Source organism: Mastacembelus armatus, chromosome 15, assembly GCF_900324485.2.
Source record: "Mastacembelus armatus chromosome 15, fMasArm1.2, whole genome shotgun sequence".
Lineage (NCBI taxonomy): Eukaryota > Metazoa > Chordata > Actinopteri > Synbranchiformes > Mastacembelidae > Mastacembelus > Mastacembelus armatus.
The window spans coordinates 14,968,118-14,987,098 of NC_046647.1; the positions used below are offsets into that span (position 1 = coordinate 14,968,118).

The following is an 18,981-nucleotide window of genomic DNA, read 5'->3' on the forward strand; positions in this document are numbered from 1 at the left end:
GACTGTACTATTTCTACAAAATTTTATGTTCTTCAGACTTATGCAAAACCACAAATCATATATTTATTTTGTATATGTGACTATCATGTACAAAACCTACTGGTGCTCCGTCCATGACATCAGATTGGAGTGGGACGGGCTTTACTGTAAAGAGTTGCATCCATGCATAAATTTCGCAGGTGAACAAATGACTTGGGAAAGTTATAATTATGCACAAATTGTATTTCGCCTTTGATCTGTGCAGATGGCCATTCGTAATAATAATAATGATGATAATAATTCAGCGCTGATCAGTGCTGCTCCAGCTGTCATGCATTACTGCAGGATGCTTGCTGCAGTATTTTTTACGATGACATCATCCTCTTATCCCTATTGAAGGAATACCACGTGGTTGTCTGGCAGGGATGCAACAAATTACGATGTAATTAAAAGCAAACATGTTTTCTGTAACTAACTGTGTCCATCGACTAAAAGAAAAATAATCTCCAGACGGAGCTACCGTTATTATTGTGACATTTGAGCCTGTTTCGCTCTCGCTGAGCCTTTTAACAGTTGGAATGAGAGTCGTAGAATCTGATTGGTCAGTGTCAGAGGATACACAAAAATCAGCCAATCAGCTTCGTTGGCAGATTCAGGTGGTAAATCCTGACCCTGCCTCTGACTGTAACGCGGCCCAGAGCTCTGCTCTCCCTCGTAGTGTATTTTCTAAGCCCTGCCTCGGTTGCTTCTCTTTCCCTGTGCCGCCATTAGAGCCCGTTAGCTCGATGTTTGGAGGGCTTTAAAGGGATAAAAATGCTTTAAAGCGTCTAAACACACGGTCGAGGGACGGGACTAGGGGGGTTCCTGCTCCGTGGGATGTGTGGACCTTCTGCCAACTACACGGCGCCCCAAAGAAGTAAATATGCGGCTACTGTGGGCCAAGTGAGAGAAGCCTGAGGTCGGATTGGAGTGGGTTTCTCTGGGGGGGAGGGGGGAGCTCGGGGAAGCTCCATTTGTTTTGGCTGCAGTGGGGAAACGGGAGTGTAAACACAGCACGGCAAAGGTAAGGGCTTCAGCGTTAACCGATCTTCTCGCAGAGTTGATAAGGGCCTCTGAAACGGATCCAGGCAGCCAGGGGTAAAATATAATCCCTCAGTGTTAACGAGCAGCCAGACAGCACAGCCTGGCTGTCATTCCTGGCTGGCAACGGACAAACGTAGCCTAGTTGTCATGTAAGATAACTACCAGCTAGCTCGCTTCGTGGGTCTGTTAACACACGATATAGCACTAGGAGAGTTTCTTAGTTACGTAATGTTAGTGGTAAAAGTACACATGAAACTAATCTGTCAGTCTTTTGAATTAAAGTCTGCATGTTCATTTCAGACAAATTGTATGAAGCGCATGCACGAAATGAGTTGCTAGTCAGAAGAGAACTGGTTGAACATGGATATTGTGCGGATGTTATTATTATTGTTATGATACATGCAGCTCTGGGGGAACCATATATCGCAGAAGTGGTGAAAATCTCACGGTGTGTTGGTAAACTTGGAGGCGTGGTGTAAACACTAAGTTGCAAACGACACTTCTCTGGGCTGCCTCAGCGAGCTAACGTCAACTTTATCTTTCGTCTCGTAGCTAATAAAGTTCAGAGTGTAACACGACCACATGTGCTTTGGATTATTCACTTTCATACGTAGGTAATAGGCTTTGGGGCGAATTCAATTTCAGTAAGTGTCTTAACCAGTCATGCGCCTCCTTGCTGGGTGTCCGGTTTCGTCTGTCCTTGTCTCTTGTTACCCAGCTGGGTTGTAGGACACATTTGCTTGGTGCATGTAAGTTACTGTTTGTGTTTGAAGCCAATGTCAGTCAGGTTTTAATGGAGTCAGGCTACATCATCTTCCTGGCAACAGCTCTGTGGATTTTTCTGCAAGTTTTTGACAGTGTTTTACCCAAAGCCTAAATGGCACATGCAGCTATAATAAAGCATCTTTTATCTTGGTTTTACATAATGGTGCATTATTGGAGAGCTTTAACAATAAAAACATGGAAAATTAGGCACCACATTTTGCCTACTTAAATACAAAAGTATTTCTTTAAAGTGTGTTGTTAAGCCTTTTGTTTTCTTAGATTTTTGCCTTTTGAGTTATAAGTTATTTTGGTCTGTCGTTTTTCATCATGTGGCATAGTCAAGTTCAAAATATTTATTTGGCATCGCAAAAAAGCACTCTGCTAAAATGCCCTGTCTTGTTTTTCATTGTATCCTAGTGTGCTGCTTGCTGTGTGATCTCCTTAAGAGTGGATCTGCCGAGCTGAGAGCCCCTCTGAACGGCAGGAAGCCCCCTTCATCGGCAGTGCGACGATGACCGAGCTGGTTGCCAAGTGGGCCTGTGAATACTGCACATACGAGAACTGGCCGTCAGCCATCAAGTGCACCATGTGCCGCGCTCAGAGGCCTAGTGGGGGTGCCATCATTACTGAGGAGCCCTTCAAGAGCAGCCCTGCTCTGGATGCCAGTCTGCACCAGTGGGACACTGCAGGCCTCAGCAACAGCCCATCCCAGGGGGGCTCCAGCTTACTTATTTGTCCAGACTCCAGTGCTCGACCCCGTGTCCGCATTTCTGACATACCTGAGACTAGTAGCAAGTGGTCATGCCACATGTGCACCTACCTGAACTGGCCTCGAGCCATCCGTTGCACCCAGTGCCTGTGCCAGAGGCAGCAGGCTCAACAACAACAACAACAACAACAACAACAGCAGCAGCAGCAGCAACAGCAACAGCAGCAACAGCAACAGCAACAGCAGCAGCAGCAGCAGCAGCAGCAGCAGCAGCAGCAGCAGCTGCAGCTGCAGCAGCAGCAGCAGCAGCATGGGCAACATGGGCAACATGCATCCCATCAAGGATACCATACCCAGCAGCCACGCAGTCCCACAGAATCACCCCAGACCTCAGGCTCTGGATATCGTCCTGCACTCTCAGCCATCTCTACAGACCCATGTGAGGAATATAATGACCGTAACAGACTCAACACTCATGCACAGCACTGGACCTGCACTGCCTGCACTTATGAGAACTGGGCCAAGGCACTTAAGTGTGTTGTGTGTGACCATCCCAGGCCAAATAGTCTGCTAGCTGAACCCATCGAACTGGCATCAGAACCTGAGAGCCAACAACCTTCCTCAAAACTTAATGAACAGGACAGGGACAACAGGAGGGGTGTTGTTGGCCATGTGGTTGGGCAAGGAGTAGGAAATGTGGTAGGTGGACTGGGGGGGTGTAGTAGCAGTCAAAGGAGGTCTCCCCCAACATCAAAACAGGAGTCAGAGACAAACATGGACTTTCAGAGAATAGAACTGGCATCAGGGGCTGGGATTGGGAGCAAAGAGGAGCTGGAGGTGGATTTCAAAAAACTGAAGCAGATTAAGAACAGGATGAGGAGGACTGACTGGCTGTTCCTGAATGCCTGTGTTGGTAAGTTTTAAAAATATATGAATTTACTGAATTATACTGAACTTTCTTTGCTATAAGGTCGGCATTAACTCAATTAAATGATATAAGGCAGGCCAAGACTACAGGTCCAGTCCAGGTCATAGTGATGTCCAGATGATACTGAATCATATTCTGCTGATATACTGTATATGCCTAGAAGTCCTCTGCATTTGGCTGTTGTAAAACTTATCTACACCAGCAGCAGCAAGTGTCCGGCCACCCACGCTGTAGACTGGTAAATGCTGGAGTGGGAGGGAGGATGAACATTTTAAGAACAACTAGTGATTGCGTGTTTCTCCCACACCACTATTTCACTCCTTCTCCTACCTTCGCCATGGCTACAGAGTTGTTCTGCACGCCCACTCAGCCTCTAGTCCCTTGTTCCTATTGGTCTCTTTGACAGACAGTTCCTCAGAGGTAAACTGATAGCCCAAATTTGACCAGCACACATATATGTAGCATCAGTAAAGTCTTTGTAGCGATTAATAGACATATTTGTTTTAATGCTGACACATTCCTCATAACAAAGAAATAATCGGAATATAAGAGAATCATCATTGTAGTGAGTTCACCTCAGGTGAAATTACCTCATAGTATTTTTTAGTGAGAGCACTTGAAATGCCCCTTAATTTTTCTATTATTGTTTGAAGAAAATTAAATCCTACAAAATAACTCCTTATTTGCCACCAAATCCATTACATGCACTTTATGAAATATTAGTTCTGCAGCTAAGGATTGCTGTTAGGAAAGATGTCTGCCTGTTATTTCCTCAGTGAACTGATCAGTCATTTAGTCTTGTCAAATCTGGGTTCCCAGCAGACACATGCATCTATACATTTTTTTTTTAGACCAGCTGTCCAAAATCCATCAGATATTTAGGACACCATCATATATTCACATTTAAGGAGCTGAAATCAGAAAATGTTTTGGCCTTGTAGCTAAGATAAACTAAGCTTAAGATTAGATAAACTTCATTAAATCCTCAAAGGGCAATTTAATTATAAGTAGTATAAACCAAATGGGATAGCACCTTCTTTGCATTTCACAAAGATGTGGTTGGAACTAAAAATCCTCATGAGAACCAGTTTTATCAAAATGTTTGGTAGTTTTCCAAACTGACTGATTTTTATGTGGTTGAAATAATGATATGGTCTCAGTTGTCCTTACTTAGTTCAGAGGTTCTTGCCATTATACGGAATACTACAGTTGTCAGTTTGCTGGGCGATTTGCAGAGTATCAACACAATCTGGACACAACTGAGCCCCATTCCACCAATTAGCCTTTGTTTGACAAGGCAAACTTGTTAACTAAAAACCATTTCATGTGACGGAGATATGAAACATATATTTCTCTGTTTCTTTTATTGCTTAATAGATAATTAATTTGAAAGATTTCAGTATTAGCTTACAGTGTAGAAAATAACACAAATTAAAAAGATGGGTGTCCAGACACAAATGTTTGTGTGTCACTGACATATAAAGGGGTGTCAATGTTCTGATGCTCTAGTTTCCTAAGGGACCAGCTGCACTAAAAACAGCACCTTGCCAACGACAATGACCTTTGCCCCTGTAGTGTGGATGACCCAAGGCCGACTCCCCAAGCGCAACTGAAGTTTAACATGTGGCGTTTGTGTGGGCATTTTTCTTCAGCCTAGTGAAAAGACCTGATTATTAGGATATGAACAGAGTTGTGATTATGCATTTATTTTCATAGGAGTGGCTTTCATGATGTTGCTTTTGAGCATTAACAATGATATTGCATGTTGAACTGTTCTGGAAAGGTTTCTTTCAGAAACGCTGAATTGAATTAGGAGAGAGTGGTTTCATGTAGTGCCAGATGCTTGAGTGTGGTTTGATGAGCCACAAGCATCCATTTTGACTATCTAGCAAATAAAGAATATATTAAAACTATTTTTGAGTAAACAAGGTTCTGGACAATCAATATATCCATCCATCCATTATCTATAGCTGCTTATTCCTAACACAATCAGTATATTTAGAATTTTATTTAGAAATCAATAACCAGTGTTTCCAGTAAAAATGTTGCTAGACAATTACAGTGGTAACAGAGAGAAACACACAGTTGCCCACACTTCATGAATACCTTCCTGGAGTTTAAAGACTCCAGTGCTTCTGACTTGTACAAGATAAAAAACAATGTACTGTACATGCATATGTTATATGGCAGATATTTTGATATAGCAGGAGCAGCATGGGTGTAACTAAAACCATTAGTAATGGCTCTTGTATATTAAGGAAAATATCCGTTAGCCAACACACATACATGCAATTTCATAATCTAGCAGGAAAATTATATGAAAAATGGCTGTGTTCCTCTTCTTTAATCAATTGTTTACTGTAAATTCTGATGCTGTCTATAAAATAGAGATTAGGGCTGAGTTCACTGCACATAATATAGATTTTTACAATAATAATATAGTCTTAACATTCAGCCCAAAACGTGTTTGTGGGGTGAGATAATATTTCCAGTGCATGTTTCCTTGTTTCAGTACATTGATAGAAAGTAGTTGATTTTGAATACTGACTAGTTGACATGCTTAATTGGACAAACTTTTTTTTTTTTTTTTGCCAAATGTCAGACTATGTGATGGAGCAGCACAGAAAAGACAAATTATTGTTTACCTGTCATAATTTGTCAGGCTTATTCACATATTTAGCCAACAATAATAATAACTTTCAGACAGAACATTACCAACTAATGTGACTGGCTAAAGAGGTAAACATACGGATCACAAATTGACTTTGGAGTGTGTACATTTGTTTGATTGCTCTTCTGTTCTGTTCTGACCACTGTCCACATTACTGAAAAAAGTACTGTGTGAGCAGCATTACTTAGCCTGATCAGTACTCCATCAGCAGTCTGCTTTTTGTGTTCGTTATAAGACATGCGAGTACAGTGCTGACTGCAGGACTACAGGGATACCCACACTAATGGAGTGTTTTGTGGAAAATGGTTGTGTTCCCTATTTTACACTACTCTGCTTTATCTCCTCTCTCAGTGCTAGCCAGCTCCACATGGCATAGCGAGTCCTACCACCCCCTCCATGTCTCTCGCTCTCTCTCTCTCACACACACACACACACACAGAGCTGAGCATTGTGTGTGGTCCTTTAACGTGAAAACAAAAGCTTAACAGTGTTTAATGCTGTCAAATGTACGAGAGAATACTACACAGGCTTTTAGTGTTATATACTAGAAATGGAAAGAGTTGTTTTGTGAAGCTGTGTAACATCAAAATTCATTCACACATTGAGGTTTGAGTTGATTTTATTCTGTCATAACACAAACCTTCAACAGCTAATAAATTTGGCTTTATCTCACTGTGTCGCTGGAGTGATCACAGTAACAGCAGCTGGCATTATTGCTGAAGCTTAAAACTAAATTTCTCTTGTGTTGAGCTGATCATACAACCATGCACATTCCATTCTTAATCTACTTTAACCAGTGTGTGTTATTATTTTGGTTTAGGAGATAGAGTAAAAATATCTTCCAGCCTCTCAACAGGCCACACCTCACCCTTTTCACTGCTTCCTACATTTAAACAGAGACTTGACCAAAAATGGTTGATGTCTGAGAATCAAATGTGTATGAGATCATGCTCAGAAAATCTTCCCGTTTACAGTTGAGCATCCGGATAGTCTGTGTGTTAGTGGTTAACATAAATTGTTTCTGGTAGTCAGAAATGTTTTCATTCTGTACCAGAAAAAGTAGAGAAAATCAAACTGTCTGTCTGATCTACCACATCCTTCAGCCCTCATGCTTAGACCTAAGCCTGAAGATTGAGAAAGGGAAAAGTGACAGATTACAACGCACCCCCATGTTGTCTTTTCCCATTGACTCCAAAGTCCTAAAGCTGTTACAGCCCTGACAGAGATGAAGCACATTGGGTTCTCGAATATTTTACACTTTTGGTCCAGCACTGAATGTCCTCTGTGCAAGGTTACACTGAAGTCATTTTTGTTTCTATTGTGCAGAGTGATGATGTGATTTTAATCACTAATCAACACATTTGTTATTTCTTATTTGTCCATTTGAGCTACATAATGCAAACAAAAAATGAGTGCCTTTGTTTTATCAGAGTTTTTCAACCGTAGTTGATGAATTCTGATTCCTTGCTGATTACATGCAAACCTTTTTGTACTTAATTTATTCTAAGGTGGTAATTTTTTTTCTCTTTAATAGTATAAAAAAAAAAATTGAAACAGTCTACTCACCTTGAAGCATTTATTAATGTGACCTTTTCTGTTAAGGTGTGGTGGAGGGCGACTTGGCAGCTGTGGAGGCATATAAGTCATCGGGAGGCGACATCGCACGACAGCTAACATCAGATGAAGTGCGCCTGTTAAACCGGCCCTCAGCATTTGATGATGGCTTCACGCTGGTTCACTTAGCCATTCGCTTCCAAAGACAGGACATGCTGGCTGTGTTACTCACAGAGGTCAGTAGAGACAACCACCAGATTGATTGTTAGTCTTTTTAAGAATAATCTTAATTCCTTTTTAAGGAATTACCTGTGGATAATTCCATGCAACAGATAAAAACTTTAACATTAACCATCAGTCAGATTTTTTCTAATGCTCCCACTCTACCTTTATCCCAAAAAAAAACCAAACAAAATTTCAAGGTTTTTGCATATTTTTCTGCAACTTCACAGTCTATTCTGGACAAATTGGCATGATTTCTTAGCAACAGACAAGTAGTATTTATTCAAAGAATATGAATGAGGGATTTTCATTTAAAGCAAAAATGCTATTCCGTCTTCACTGGGAGCTAATCAATAATTAGTATAGAGTATTTGGCTCTATAGGAAAATTATATACTGACCTTTTTATTGTGTTATTTCAGGTGCTGGTAAAAGCAAGGAAAACAGTGCCTACTTGTTTTTAAAGACAAAATGAAAAAATAGTCCTGTTTTTATTAATGTTCATATCTGGTGTTCATGGTGTGTTTTGTGTCTACACTACTAGGCTCAATGAGCGAATGTGCATATGCAGAGGGTGATTGCAGCTGACTGGCTGTCAGCACTGTGATCCTAGATTAGCTGTATACACACCTCTCCTCCCACACTTAGCCCATGTCCCAGTTTCTTTCCTGAGGGGGTCAGTGAGTAATCACTGGATCAGACCCTGAAAATGCTCTAAACTTTTTTTTTAAGGAGTTGTTTTAAGATTCCTAAAAATCCAACCACAGAAACATTTCTTGTGCACTTTGGGTCCCAAGGGTATCTTAGATTAGATTAATGAAAATCTAATTATTTCAGCTAACAAAGAGTAAACACACAAAAAGTAAGAGCTTTTAAGTTTATCAGTTTTAGTTGTACAAAACATCTCTAATCTTCATGTTGTCAATGTAAATTATACAGAATTATACAGAATTTCACTCATTTCACTTGAGAATAGTTGCCTGACATCTGGTATTGATAGTATGTCACAACTACTGCCTTTTTATGTAAAAGTTTAATGAAACAATTAATTTTTCATCTTATCATATGCATCATTGCAGCTAAACTATCTTGAAAGCTCATGACTGTGGTTACTTGTGAAATCCAACCTTGCTCAATTCTCAGCTGCTGTCAATTTTACACTTCATGTATGTTGATTATACTTCCTTCCCTTTATCCTGTCCGCTCTCCAGGTGTCCCAACAGGCAGCCAAATGTATTCCAGCGATGGTGTGTCCTGAGCTAACGGAGCAGATCCGTCGTGAAGTAGCAGCCTCTCTTCACCAGCGCAAAGGAGACTTCACATGCTATTTCCTCACTGACTTGGTGACTTTCACCTTGCCTGCAGGTCAGCCCCTGAACAACAAACATGACCTGAAACACAAGTTCTTTTGTGGAAGCAAATGGCATAAAAACAGGCCATACAATCTTAAATCCATGAATGCCACAGCTGTCAAGTGTACCTCCTGTTTTATATAAGGGGAGCTTAAAATTCTGTAGCTGATAGAATTCAGTCTGTCCATTGCAAGTTTGTGACAGAAGGCTTGTTTTGTTTGTGGCATTTGAATTGCTTGTTGTTTGGATGCTAAGGGCACATAATACTGCAGTTTCCAACTGCCAGAAGACGGAGGCTACCTTTGGCTCACTGTACGAGTATTGTTCTTGTATACTGAGTATACCAGCAAGCCAATGATGCATGGTTTTTGTTCATGACAAAGCTATATTTAGCATATTTGCCAGTGCCTCACTATTAAACTGCATCCATTTAAAGCTTTTTTTTTTTTTTTTTTTTAAATTTCATTTCTCATTTTTGTGGAATATGTATTGTAGTCCCGTGACCCTGGTTTGGAATGAGTGGGTATAGATAATGGATGGATAAATCTATTGTAGTTCCATCTTTTGCTGGTAGCTAAGGATTTTGCACAACATGGCTTCTGACCACTATAAAGCCATTCCGTAGAAAGTCAGTTCCCCAAAGTCATTGCATTAATCTATTTTAGCTAAAAGATGAGCTTAAGAATGGTTATTGTGAGTAACAAAACATGGTTTCTTGAGTTTACAGAAAAATATTTTCCTTTCTATTTATTTCAGCTCAATTTTACATATTCCAGTCATCAAATAAAAATGTGAATAAAACTAAGACTTAACTTTCCCATCTATGTATCTTCTCTAATACCCATCTATTTTATTTTTCTAATTTAATTCTCGTGTGTATTCTGTTTTCAGACATTGAAGACTTGCCCCCAGCAGTTCAGGAAAAACTGTTTGACGAGGTGCTCGACCGGGATGTACAGAAAGGTGAATTATTTATATCGTGACCTTCCTAATTTAGTGCTGCGGTAACATCTATCACATGCGGTGCTGACTTACAGTATAGATGCAACTGCTTTAAGATAGAAAAATCAGTCAAGAAAAATAATATGGTAAACCTTATACTAAAATGGGAAGAGTGCCAAGTACAGGCAGTGTTGTATTACTTTCTCTGGTGCCAGCACAATGTTTTGTCTGCTTGCTTATCATTCTGCCAGGACGTCTGTTTTTATCATGTACACCAGTTCTAGCATCTGTCCTAATCAGCCTAAATGAGTTTTAGGGATTTCTCTGATCTCATTCAGTGAATGCACTTCCTCTCTTAGCCTCCGACCACACTCAAGCAAAAGCAAGCACACACAAATACAAACACACATTTAAAAGCCATCTCTTTTCTGCAACTTTTTTCTTCACTGCTTTTTATTTGTGCCCTCACACTCAAATGTTTAAAATAATGGGTCAAGGTACTAAGAGATACAGAAACCCTTATTTTCCCCTTAAGTTCCTTTGTGGGTATGTTTATATGCACTGAATAATGTGTTTTTGCAAAAACATGATGTCCAAGTAACAGAAAATCTCATCTCAGTTTCAAGGTTAAGTGATTATAAGGAATGCCAGTTAACATTACTTAAAGTGTGATTATGTGGCCATGTAAACCCTACACAAAATGTCTTTAGGTTGCATGTTATCTTTGCATTTGCAGGACAAACTCAGGACTGATGTTCACTTGAATATTAAAAACAACATGCTGCTATGTTTCATGTTAGACTGTGCATTACAGTAACCCTATACAGAGGGGAAAAAATAGTACACTTCTGGCTAGAGGTCGACCGATATGGGGTTTCTCTGGCCGATGCTGATATTTAGAAATCAGGGCAGCCGGTGGCCGATATATGATGCCGACTTGAATTTCCCCCCTTCATCTCTTTCCTGTGTGTGTCGGACGCACAGACACATTTATTGAGGAAGGCTATCCTGCGTGTTTTAGCAAGAATATGAGTCTGAATTGCACCCATTTCTACTTTCAGATTTGTTGCACACATGATAAGCACGGTAAGCATGGTTTTCCCTTGCTATCATTAGCTGAAACCATGTGTCAAATGTAAACAGGGCACAGCTACAGTGTGTGCATTGCTCCACCTCTCATGCAGAGGGAGAGAAACTCTCCGGTACAGAAACAGAATGAATAACATAGGAGTTTATCTATACAATGCATGCTACTATAATAATTTAGCCGCTGGGCTTGTTAGCATGTTTTGGTACCTGTGCCTACAGCCTAAACTACAGCTCGCTAACAATACAGACCCAAAAAGTTACTTGCGATCGCTCTCCAAAAGTAGCTTCATATTTAACCAATGAAATGTATAAGGCTAAAAACGAAAGATAAGTACTTTCTTACCGTTTTTGGCCACTTTTCAGCAGACTGGAACATCAGCTCACTGAACACCGGTGGTAACAGCCTGCTTGTTGCAAGAGGGGTCCTCACGTGTTCCACAACAACGCTTAGCTAGTCGCAGATGTGCCTGCCTATAAATCGGCTTAATGTGCTGCAAAATGGGCCAATGCCAATTAATTAAAAGGTGCAAAAAAACCAAAAAAAAAACCAAAAAAAAAAAACGGCCAATCGGTTGACCTCTACTTCTGTCAGTTCAGCTGCAAGGAGCAATGTGGCTTAAAGAGGCACAGCTTCACAGAACAGCCTTCGATGTTTTCACTTGTATTGCAGCATATTTCTGTCATAAATATTAGCATGAATGATAAGGTGTCTTGCTTTATCTGTATATCCTATGTAGTGTCCTGGCATAGGCTGACTTTTCATGGTGATTTGGTTTTGTGGTGTGCATGCAAACCTAGGCTGACATTAATTTAAATCTATTTTGACAGGTGTGAGCAGTCAGTAACACTCTCCCAAACAGTCCTGTCAAATACTATCACCTGTATCATGAAAAAAACATTAGGACCTCCATACAACCCCTTCCCCCCTCCCACACACACTGTTACAATTCTTAGTACAGTGGTCAAAAATTACAGCACTCAACCTTTCCTCCCCTATTGTTCAGAACTCGAAGAGGAGTCACCCATCATCAACTGGTCTCTGGAGCTTGGGTCTAGGTTGGACAGTCGACTGTATGCGCTGTGGAACCGCACGGCTGGAGACTGTCTGCTTGACTCCGTGCTACAAGCTACATGGGGAATCTATGACAAGGACTCAGTGCTTCGCAAGACTCTTCATGACAGCCTGCATGACTGTTCTCACTGGTGAGGCCTGCAGAATGGAGACTAGGCATACAGATTTAAATGAGTTCACATCTACATTTTTACAAACAGGATGATTAGACTACATTTTTTATGTAAATATCCTTCAAAGTGTTGTGTTTTTAGAATGAATTCTTTCATTGAACATTTGCCTCCATGTTTATGCTTCTACTTAAATCATTTAGGCAAAATTGATTACACAGAAATGCTTACAAACATTGAGCAGGTTGGCTTCAGTGTCTTAAAACAGGTGAAACTTGATTTTCAGCAGTCTCAAGTTACAGGTTTGTTTTCCTTTAGCATTTGCATGACTATGTCAGGAATTGGGACATGCGGTTTGGAGGTTGGGATACATACCCAGAATCCAAAGGCTGGGTTGTTGGCTCATACAGACATCTCTGACTTTTCTGGCAACCTCTGCTCTAGTTTAAAGCTGGGAAAACAAAATAATTTATGGTGTATTCTGCACGAGTATTACAGCCGAGTGTGACTCATGTTTATTTCTAAGAAACTGAGGGTTTTTCAGTGAGAAAATTACTATTTAGATATAAGTAATTGCCTTCTAAACAAAACCACAACAGCAATGAAGCTATTCAGCGAATAGCAGTCACACCCCGTTCAGCAGAGAAAGGTCAAACAATATGATACAAAACTGTGCTTGTGTATGTAATGTCTGCAGGTTTTACACACGCTGGAAGGAGTGGGAGTCCTGGTATTCCCAGAGCTTCGGCCTGCACTTCTCACTTCGAGAGGAACAGTGGCAGGAGGACTGGGCTTTTATCCTCTCCCTGGCTAGTCAGGTACGTGCACATAAAAGCAAACACGCACACTAATGTGGAGGACAGGAAACTGGTGTGCTTAAAATGTGACATACTAATGATGTATGAATTATGCAAGAGACTTTATTGCTCTTAAAACTATACTTAATGTGTAATGCCCTCTGAAAGTGCATTCTTCACTTCTCTGCTTCTAACTACTCTGTGTGATCTCATAGAGTAAGTATTTGGGTGGGTTGTTATTATATTTGGGTGTGAAAGTGCAGTAATTGTGTGTGTTTTTCATGTTTTAACACTTGGAAGACGCTGGGTAACTTGGTAGAGGGAATGTACAGTAACCAAGAATCCTTGCTTTGTAGTTTCTCTGGAGCTCCTATTTTCTAACGGTTTTTCTCTTCATTTTTTTTCTTTTACAGCCAGGCTCCAGCTTGGAGCAGACTCACATTTTCGTTCTTGCACACATACTTCGTAGACCTATTATCGTCTACGGAGTGAAGTATTACAAAAGTTTCCGTGGTGAAACACTTGGGTACACCCGCTTTCAAGGTAAGTTCACTTGTTTTTAAATCAGTTGTTTTTTTTTTTTTAATTCTGCTTTATTCCAGTGGGCATTGAGGGACTAGACTTTCTTTGTGAAATAGCTCCAGCCTGTGTGCATAGCTGACATGATTGCCCCACTGATCTGCCAGTAATTCCTATTTACAACATGTTTCAGTCTAGTGTCTTTCATTTAAGGAATATTTTAGTACAGAGTGGCTCAAAATAACATTAACATATGAAAACACTGCCTTTGTCATAGAAGTGTATTGTGATGCAGGAAAATGCTCCACACACACACACACACATCCAGAGATATTTTAACATACGTAAACCATCACAACCCCAAGTTAAATAATCCTATGAGCATGGAGAGTAGGGCCCACCTTTATAGCTAGCAGTAAAAACCATCTGGATTCAATTTTCTTGCTGAGCGACACTGTACATGGGATGATGAAAGTGCTCTGTAAGGGCCAAGTGCTTGTGGCCTGCCTGACGGTTCAGTGGTTCACTGTTGCCAGGAGCCAATGTAAAACACACAGTGTAGCGTGCATATGGGCGCCTATAGGGAGGGAGGTGAGCTCAGTTAAAATGGTGACCAAGTGAACCCAGTAAAAACACAACGGTTACTGGGAGAAGAGAACAGCTAAACAGAAGCTTGTAAAGTGTCAGTCATACAGGTATTTGAGGTGAGAGAGGGGTGCAGATAAGAGACACAAATACTGCCAATATTTTGTCTGCATTATTTTGTGTGTGACCAGTATCTTATTCTAAAATTACTGTTGAGGGTGTCAGGATATTTCTTCTACTAAATACATTTACTGTTCTTAATGTGGGGGCACTCATGTTTACTGCACTTGATTTGCTATGCTTGCTTACAGTTATTGCAAATTAAGATTTACCATAAAAAAATCCAATTAATAACATTAAAATGCAGGACAGTAATACAGTAAATTCATCCCAGAAGTATCTAACTAATAAACAACAACAGGCCCCTTTCTGCCATTTAATTGCAGGGTTTCATGGACCCTGAATTTGGTCAAAAGAAATGTTTTTGAAATGATAATTAAGCCTGTATTTGTCATGCCACTTTGAGGTAGAGTAGATGCCCCAAGTAATTCCAAATTTTTCTCTGATGTTTATGATTGATGAAGTCATTAAAATAAAGCCACTAGATAAAGAAAATTGAGACAAGTGATAAACTTGACTGCCATAACAATTTTATTAAAGGCATTCTAACATTGTTAAAGAGTGCCTTTTTAAAAAAAAAAAAAAAAAGTATTAACATTTAATTTTGTCTCCTTCCCTAGGTGTGTACTTGCCCCTTTTGTGGGAGCAGAGTTTCTGCTGGAAGAGCCCCATCGCTCTGGGCTACACACGGGGCCACTTCTCCGCACTGGTGGCCATGGAGAATGATGGCTTCGACAATCGCGGTGCAGGCGCCAACCTCAACACAGACGACGATGTCACCGTAACGTTCTTGCCACTAGTCGACAGCGAGAGGAAGCTGCTTCACATTCACTTCCTATCAGCGCAAGAAGTAAGGAACTTGTTCACTGTGTCTATAGATTTTTCATTTGTCTTTTTAAATGAATGATGATTTTTTTTTTTTGTAATGAGTATGACATTTCATTACCCACCAGCTCTTCTGTGTCAAGACTCTCACATTTCTTAGTTTATTATGGGGCGACTCAGTTTTTTTGGTTCTCCATTCGGGGATAGTACCTGCTCGGCCGAGGTTCCAAGCAAACTGAGCTGATACTAAAATGTGACTGTGTGTCTTTAGCAAGGTAAATGGCTAACGCTACTCATAAAATACAACACTGGTCCTACGAGGTGGTGTGTGGACATCTTAGTGTTGCGCTGCTGTGTTATGATGGCCCCGCCCACATCGAGATGGTACTGTTGTAATGGAAAATTACCTAAACCGAGTCGAGTACTGCTACAACTATGTAATGGAAAGGCATCATTAGGTACACCTAGCCAAACTAAAGCAGTCTAGGCCCAGGACATTTTAGTATCCTGAGGTTCATCGTTTACCAGGAGTGATGCATTTTGCACACTGCCTTTGTGTTGCAGGAGCACCCTGAATGCCTACAAAACTTTTAACTCAGAAAAAAATGGCCAACATTTGCTCTTGGGAATTGAGAGCTGGCGACAAAAAGTTGAAAATAGAGGTGAATTTAGTCGTGGCTGTTGCTATAGGCCTGGAACTTTATGATTTTACCGACTGCAATTACCACAATGTCAACAGCAGACAGCAGGCCTAGAGGAAGATTAGGCACTCATTGAGATTTAGGGAAAGCTATTTTGATTAAAGTTCATGGTTTGCCTTCTGTTAACACTATCTGATTTTTAACATCTTGCAGCAGTGCCCTAGGCAAGCTGGAAGCACAACAACTGACAGCAGATTGACAAACATTCTCAAATAAGCCTTGAGGTGACAATCATCCAGGCGAAGCTCCTTCACCAGCCGGTGGTACTGCCTGTGATCTCGCCTCTTTCTCATTTCATATACCCACACAGATCCAACAAAAGAGAACAACCTCTCACCCTCATTTGATTGAGCTCCTGCATCAGCCGATGGTTCAGGAGTTTCCCCTAGATGATGGGCATCTCAAGGCTTATTCAAGGATAAGTTGTGGGCAGTATATCAGTCTGCTGTCAATCACTGGGCTTCAAGTGGAAGCTGGGCAATGCTGAAAAAAAGACATTGACAATGAGATGTTATCTTAACCTAAACAATGGCATCTACACTAGTCCATTTTGAATTAATCAAAACCATTTGCCTGAAATTTCAAGTAGCACATAAATTTTCTCCAGGCCTGCTGTCTTTATGGTAATTACAGTTGGTAAAACAAAGTTGGTGTCATCACTTCATCTGATGTTGGCTCTTTTTCTGCGGGAAGTTTTTATTCCCCAAATGAAAGAATTCCACCATTCCTTCAAAAAACAAGTCAGGTCAAAGCAGAAAAAAATGAGATGTTCTGCAACACAAAACCAGCATGTAATACACTTCACTCCCATTCAGAACAGTCGCAAAAGCTTCCTCAGGCTGATTTGGCAGCCTGATAAATCCACACACCAGGAGTGGGTAATTCTCGTCCTCCAGGACCACTATGCTGCTTGTTTTCCAACTATCCCTGCCCTACCCACGGCTGATTACCTGGGGAATGAGAGTGAACAAGCAGGGCAGCGGCCCTCGAGGACTAAAATTGCCCACCCCTGCCATACACCTAACTAAATCAACTAGACGTAAATAACACTGTCAGTTGACTAGTTTAAGATATACAATGGTTCATAGGAAGTATATGATCCTAAATTTAGACTAGTGATAAATCTTTCTTTGATTATCATGCGCTTCCTCCTGCTTCTTAGATGGGTAATGAAGAGCAACAGGAGAAGCTGCTGCGAGAGTGGATGGACTGCTGTGTAACGGAGGGCGGGGTCCTGGTGGCTCTTCAGAAAAGCTCCCGTCGTCGCAACCACCCGCTTGTCACCCAGATGGTGGAAAAGTGGCTGGACGGCTATCGGCAGATACGACCCTGCACCTCCTTGTCTGATGGTGAAGAGGAAGAAGACGATGACGATGAGTGACAAAACTGAAGAAGGGGTGGGGGGGCAGGACTCCTCCTCTCACACCTACAGTTTTTTCTTCTTTTTTCCTTTCCTGACACGGATAAACTGTGAAAGCCTTCAGGAGAGGACAGAGAACCACAAGCCCCCATCCGGCTCCCACCTGTGACAGAAGACTGCTATTCTTTTAGAACATGCAGGCACTCAAACAAAAACAAAACAAAAAAAAAAAACATTAACACTCAACATAAACCTGAGACTGACAGACTCCACTGCTGCAAAACACAGGGAGAAAAAGGTTTACAAATGCAAATGAGCTTTTGCTTTGTTTTGAGTTTCAAATGTATAAGGAAAAAAGGAATCTTTATCCATAAATGTAAATGCATGTGGTTGTTTAAAAAAAGTATAAGGAAATATACCAGCATTCAAATCAACACTTTATAGCTGTTCAATATGGGCACTGACAAAAGCACACTTCCAAATTGATCTTTTTGATGTTTTTTCCAATGGTAAGAGTTGGCTTGTTTAGTATTTTGTTTTTGAATGGGCAGGGACAAAGCCAATAAATACTATCTTTAGAAAACAAGAGATTATGTAATAATAAATTACTTAAATCCTTATTACTAAGCACTGCACATTTAGTAAAACATTTCTATATAAATACAGTATCATTGCTTGAATCAAGGTCATATATGAAGCTCTTAAAGGGGGATTTGCCCCTTTACAAGTCAAACCTACACTCATTAAGGTTTAGCACACAAATATTCATGATGGATCTTTAGCTTTTTTTTTTTTTTCCCAGACTGAGTGAAATGAGAAGTGTGTTTTGTGTTTTTTTCCCTCTAAACTTGCATATTTATTGTCTGGAAACCTATTTGAGCTAATAAGAGCTTTCTGTATATTTTTTTCTTCTTTTTGTTGTTTTTAATTATCCTTTCAATCTTGACAAAAACATTGCACAGATACACTGTTGCTGCGAGGAAAGAACCAACCGTGACCATAAGTGAAAAGTTTACTTACGTTGTTGTGTGCGATTTAGTACCTCATCTGGGTGCCGAAAATCTGGTGCTTTTTGGGATTGGAAGGGGAGTGGGTGTTTATGGGAATGAGACACATTCAATGTTGATATAAACCCTGACTCACACGTATGTCACCGTTGTCCCCTACTTCCTCTTTGTTCTTCTGTTCCTTATAGCATTTGTTTCAAGTCACCCTCATGGTACACGTCAGTTCAAGTCCTTTTTAACACCTGCTTGTTGTCAATATGTGAAACCTTTAGGTTTTTGATTAAAAGAAACTGCAACATATAAAACCAAAGCTGACAGAAAAAAAGAAGAAGACATGCGTTTTGTTTTTTTGCCGTGAATGTTTGCATTGTTTTTTTCTTACCATTGCGTACTGTAATCTCTTTCGTGTTTCATTCAAGTCATACAAGTTTTGAGCATCACCTGTATGTTGCTTTGTATTTATGCAATAGTTGCAGTTGTGACTATGATGGTTTGTGGATTTAGACCTGATTTGACTATTCAGAGTGTAACACAAAGAACAGGTAAAATAAGGAAAAAAAATAAAGGAAAATCTTTTTGAATGTCCAACTAA

General features: G+C 40.5%; 1 protein-coding gene across 3 annotated transcripts; it reads left to right on the top strand.

The window, feature by feature from the left end:
• The first annotated feature begins 684 nt into the window (after positions 1-684).
• On the top strand, positions 685-18,981 carry zranb1b (zinc finger, RAN-binding domain containing 1b). 3 transcript variants are annotated; one of them, XM_026309043.1, is made up of 10 exons: positions 685-1,042; positions 2,245-3,449; positions 7,738-7,925; positions 9,122-9,275; positions 10,154-10,225; positions 12,298-12,496; positions 13,173-13,293; positions 13,686-13,815; positions 15,117-15,346; positions 17,185-18,981. In XM_026309043.1, the coding sequence occupies exons 2-10, from the start codon at positions 2,339-2,341 to the stop codon at positions 17,401-17,403; spliced, it is 2,424 nt and encodes an 807-aa protein (XP_026164828.1). In that variant the 5' UTR covers positions 685-1,042; positions 2,245-2,338; the 3' UTR covers positions 17,404-18,981. The 3 variants fall into 3 exon arrangements, with proteins under 3 accessions (XP_026164828.1, XP_026164831.1, XP_026164830.1); XM_026309046.1 differs by having other exon boundaries at positions 685-895; XM_026309045.1 differs by lacking the exon at positions 685-1,042 and adding an exon at positions 1,608-1,811.

Excerpts from the sequence above, each read along its gene's own strand:
- zranb1b (XM_026309043.1), top strand. The coding sequence starts at position 2,339 with ATGACCGAGCTGGTTGCCAAGTGGGCCTGTGAATACTGCACATACGAG. Across the intron at positions 3,450-7,737 it reads GTTCCTGAATGCCTGTGTTG|GTGTGGTGGAGGGCGACTTG; the intron begins GTAAGTTTTAAA and ends TTTTCTGTTAAG. Across the intron at positions 15,347-17,184 it reads ACTTCCTATCAGCGCAAGAA|ATGGGTAATGAAGAGCAACA; the intron begins GTAAGGAACTTG and ends CCTGCTTCTTAG.